Genomic DNA, 5,392 nt, shown 5'->3' on the forward strand with positions numbered 1-5,392 from the left:
AAACTGAATAAATTCTTGGAAAGATATAGTAGCATTATAGATAAATAGCTACTGTCTATACCTCAATAATTATACCTGTAGTATTTATGTTACAATCCAGGCAATAAATTCTACAATAGCCTGTGCATCTCTACTCATTTAATAATCTGACTGTTGCAGCCATAATCCAGGGTCTCGATGTAAGTAAAAAAAATTGTTGTTTTCCAGATCTCGATCCAAGTAAAAGCTGACTTAAAATACTATTCGGCAGTATCTCTGACACCTTTGATAGCTCTATTGATGAGAGTTGGTACATGGAGTAATTATCTGACTGGATAGTCTTGGATTTAGTGCTCTGATCAGTGCGGTCTTCATCTTTATATGTTACCCAAATTAGAAATGTCGCTCATAATCGTTTCCAGAAATAGATAGAAGCAGGACTGGAAGCAATGGAGAAGTTTATGGGACGGGTCGTACTATCCCCAACAATGGGAAGGCTGAATGAAGTTGTAGGCAATGTCCTGACGCCAGTTACCCTCTCTTTGGCTGCAATAATAATCATCACTCTAGTTTCTCAACGGAAGATCCAAGGAAGTTTTAAGGGAGCTCCTGTTTGGCCTTTCGTGGGTGTCTTTCCCTCCTTGATGTTAAACCTGGGACGCCTCTACGACTGGTATAATGATATCCTTGCTGTAAATGGCGGAACATTAAAGTTCCCGGGTCTCTTCTGGAAAACTACCATATTGACAGCCGACCCGGCAAACATAGAGTACATGGTGAAAACGGCGTACCACAATTTCGGCAAAGGAGATTACTTTAAAGAGATGTTTGGCGACCTGTTTGGAGATTCCATTCTTGTACAAGACGGAGAGCCCTTCAAGCAAATGAACAAGTCCATCTGTATGGCGTTCGCCCTTCCAGCCTTCCGAAACAACGCCATCACGACCTTATCGACATCGGTGAACCAAAAGCTGATTCCCCTGCTCTCTCACGCCGCCGCCAACAATATTCCCCTCGATCTGCAGGATGTGTTCCGCCGTCTTTCTTTCGACAATACGTGCTTGGTCGGGTTTGGGATTGACCCGGCTTCTCTTGCTCTGGATTTAAGCACGGTTCCGTTCTTGGATGCGTTTGATGAGGCGGTGGGGACGTTGCTTTTGAGAGTCATTGTGCCTCGCTTTTGCTGGAAAATGATGAAGTTTTTGCGCATCGGGTCGGAGGCCCGGCTTCTGTCCAGCCGGGCGATCGTTTACAAGTTTGTGGACGACCTGCTCGCCCGCCTCTCCGCCGCCGGTTATGATCTCTACGATTCTCCATGCCTGGGCGCCTTTTGGACCTACATCCAGCTTGAACGAGAAAGCGGACGGGTTTATTCCCTTGACATGATCCGTTCGTCGATGGTGAGTCTCATTATGGCGGGCAAGGACACGCTTTCCGCCGGGCTGACCTATTTCTTCTGGCTGGTGGCTCAGCACCCAGAAGTTGAAGCCAAGATTTTAGCAGAGCTCCAAGGTGTCCTCAACAAGAGGAGTACAAACAAGGAGGAGTGGAGTTTCGGGTTTGAGGAAGTGAAGCAGATGGAGTATCTGCACGCCGCACTGTCGGAGAGCCTCCGGCTGTACCCTCCAATCGTTGCTGAGGGAACGCAGGCAGCCGAAGACGACGTTTTGCCGGACGGTACGCCCACGGAGAAAGGTGCGCAGGTTTATTATTCGATATACTCGTGCGGCAGGCTGGAGAGCGTGTGGGGGGAGGACTGCCTGCAGTTCAGGCCGGAAAGGTGGCTGCAGAATGAGCGGTTTGTGAGGAAGTCGGATTTCAAGTTTGCAGTATTCAACGCTGGGCCTCGGCGGTGCGCGGGACGGGAGTTTGCGTACTGGCACATGAAGTGGGCTGCCGCTTCCATTCTGATACGCTATCGCATAAAGATGGTTGATAAACATCCTGTGGTTCCCAAGTTTACGATCGTATTATCCATGAAACATGGTCTGCTTGTCACAGTTCACCCGAGGGATCGAGATCGTGTATGAAACCTACTCAAGTATCTAGCGTCTTGATGCATCTCACTCTTCTATTTGCTTTCGTCTGACAGTGTTTACATGCACCCAAATATGCTTTTATCTTTTATTTTATATCCGCCCTACGTATTACAGGATTTGGATCATCAATATTTGGATTTAGTCGTGTAAGATTTGTTTACAGTAACAGTTGGATCAATTTAGTAATGTTATTTATCATGGGCATAATAGAAAGTTAGATGAGCAAATCTTTTGGATCACATTTCATAGTGTTATTGTATATATTTTGTCATATGAATGGGTGACGAGGATAGAAACCTATGCATCCATTGACTTGATCTTTCACTTTTATTTATAGAAATATGTTCTGTGCGGAGGGAGGTCAATAGGCTTTTAAATGTATGTATCCCTTTAATATAATTATGTAACTATGATATTTTTTACTACTAGCATAAAGACTAGTCTAAATTAAAAAGATCAACTAAATTTTTCTTTTCTTTTCTTCCTTACAAAAAAATAGGATAATTTTATTTTGGAATTTAAGTTAATGCATAATAAAATAGATAATTTATGTTTTAAATTTTTTGTTTAAATTTTTAGAAAAGGATAATTTGGTCATATGAATAAAATAAAAAAATGAAATTTTAGAAGGGCTTAATCAATTTAAGAGTTGATGTTATTTTAACTTCTTTTTTTTTATTAGTCTAAATTAAGAAGAATTTCAAAATTATATCCAAAATTATATTATTTTAATCTTATGTTTGTTGTTGTTTTTTTTTAAATCACACATAGTTTTATCCTCCTTTATTCATTTCCATTTATATTGCCACAAATTTGTCTTTTGTTTGCATAAGTGTTTTTTACAATCATGGACATGTCCTCTATTTTTATTCATCTTGACTATTTCTATTGGATGCCTTCTAAGTTAGTTACCATTAGGGATTGGTTGTGCTAGAGTGTGCATGTGTTTAACATTCACATTACATAAATAGATTTGATAAATTGGAATATATCCTCGTAGAAGTGAAAATATGCCTAGGATAATTTATAAGAAATGTGCAATATAAATAAAGACAATTCACATAATATAACGAAATAAATAGAAAATAATTTTTATTAAATTTGCAATGTCACTTGAAGGGGGCAACCTCTCAATTGGAGAATTGCCCTTAATTACAATATTCAATAGGATTTATGAGTAGGAAGTCATTACAAAATATAGAGTTTAACTAAATACAAATGCTAGGTCATCCCATGCACATGTTAGCATAGCATTTTAATTATTACATTGTTTAATAGTAAGTAGATGATTATGTAGTTATAGTTGATTATTTAATTCCATGCAATTACAATTCTTACAAATGCATATCTCGTTTGTATAAAATAAGTTTTCTTCTCATCAAATAATCATCAAGCATTTTAAATTTATCATTTTGTTATCAGATTAGTTCTCTTTCTTATGGTTGCAAAGAATGATTATTTATTTGTAGAAATCCAATTCTAGCATTGAAGCAAATAATAAGGGTGTATTTATAGAATATAGGTGCATGCGGAAACTGAAGGACATGGGGCTACGATAAAAGTGTTCAACATTGTTCTAGAGGCATCAAGGAGGCATGTAACATGTGTTGAGGAGGCATAAGAAGCCAAAGAAAAAAATTTCACTCATACATTGCCTACAAAAATAGCATGAAATAGCACACTATACATAGCTTGTTGAAGTCAATGTAGCAACAAGGAGATGGATGGAATGAAAGTGTAAAATCTTGTGAAAGTCACTCAAGGAGAAGAAGGTATTTAATGGCATTGAGAAAATAATTTCAAGGGTGTGATGATATTTGCATAGCAGAAGGAGGCATCTAGAAAAGATTGTTGTACTCTATTTTTCAAGGTGCCCTCCCAAGAGTAATAGTTAGTAGATATTTATTGTGTTAGGTGATCCTAGAGTAGTGTTGTGAGAAACCATGAAAATGAGACATGACTAAGAGGTCAAGATGAATTTATAGAGAACTAGCTTCTATATTGCCTCTACTTGATACTCTCCAAAATATGAAAAATCTTTAACTTTATGAGTTTCTTATGCAAGGACTACTAGAGTACTTCTTGTTTGATGTGTGATGTCAAGTAAAGAAGATTGGTGCCAACATCGAGGAAGGTTATGAATTATGTATGATGAATGCAAGGTAAAACACCAACACAAGAATCACCATCTCACTGTAAGCTTTGTATGGGGCTCTAAAAGATAACATGGATAAGTTAGATTCTAACATGACCAATATTATTAGTAATGAGACCAACATTATTTTGATTAGATAAAATCAGGAGAGGCCTAAACCATTACATAACAGCCTACCTAGATGGTAGAGTGGGGTTTCATGAGGGGTAAAACAACTAAAAGACAAGTTTTTACATAAAAGTTAAGAATCGGCTAGAAACAAGGGTCCTAGCCCTAGAAACAAACTACTACTTCAACACAAATGAAAGAGGATGAGAAGAGATACGAGAACCTTTCATTTTTCTATTGAGAATCATCCAAGCAATGTAATCCTCCAAACTCCCACCAGGAGGTGGAAGAAGAGGAGGTCTGTCCGTAGGAAGACCAATAGTCATTAAAAGGGGAGAAGAATAAGAGGGAGAGAGGTGGCAAACAACAGTTGAAGAGGGAGCGATAATTAGAGGAGAAATAAGAATAGAGCAACCAAAAGAAGAAATAATAGAAGGAACCATAGAAGGGACATCAAGTTCCCAATAGGGCACTCCTCAGAATCCTAAGAAGATGTATCCACTAAAAGGGCCAAATCCTCCACTATCAAGTTTTTCTTAGAAGCATTCTTCAACCAAGTAGCAGGCCTTTTTTGATGACGTAAAGAGCAAGCCAAATCCAGATGTCTATTAGCAAACCAACGGTGATAGTGAAAAGTGATATCCTCATAATCCACAGGTTGATACCAAGGTTGGTTCCCCCACCATCAAAACCACCTCACCATGAAGGGGAAAGGAGAGATCAACATCCACCAAAAAATGAGCATAGGTAGAGAGCCTCATACAAGTAGACTCAACAACCCTCAAGAACTATCCAATAGAGTTACCTATGGCTTCATAGAAAGTCATTTTCCAAAAATGGAGAGGAAGATTTAGAAGACACACCCAAATAGGACATACATTCAAAGGTTCAAAAAGGGGGTTGAAGGTAGAAGACCAAACCTAAAGAGAAAGAGGATAATCATCCCAATCCCAAACTCTAAACAAAACTAGATTCCTCTCCTCCAAGAAAGAAAATGAAGCAATGAAGAATCCTTTAGCACAAGAGTAAAGTTTAATCTTGCCCACCCCAAGGGGCTACCAATATTTCACAACCCAAGCATGGAGATCTTAAAGAGAAGGTCAAAAACCAA

At 38.7% G+C, this 5,392-nt stretch overlaps 1 protein-coding gene across 1 annotated transcript; it reads left to right on the forward strand.

Moving 5' to 3' along the window:
* The first annotated feature begins 394 nt into the window (after positions 1-394).
* On the forward strand, positions 395-2,249 carry LOC131032427 (cytochrome P450 86B1). The gene has a single exon (XM_057963393.2). It carries the CDS (start codon positions 429-431, stop codon positions 2,007-2,009), a length of 1,581 nt encoding a protein of 526 aa, XP_057819376.2. The 5' UTR covers positions 395-428; the 3' UTR covers positions 2,010-2,249.
* The last annotated feature ends 3,143 nt before the right edge of the window (positions 2,250-5,392 follow it).

Source organism: Cryptomeria japonica, chromosome 11 (assembly GCF_030272615.1).
Source record: "Cryptomeria japonica chromosome 11, Sugi_1.0, whole genome shotgun sequence".
Classification (NCBI taxonomy): domain Eukaryota; kingdom Viridiplantae; phylum Streptophyta; class Pinopsida; order Cupressales; family Cupressaceae; genus Cryptomeria; species Cryptomeria japonica.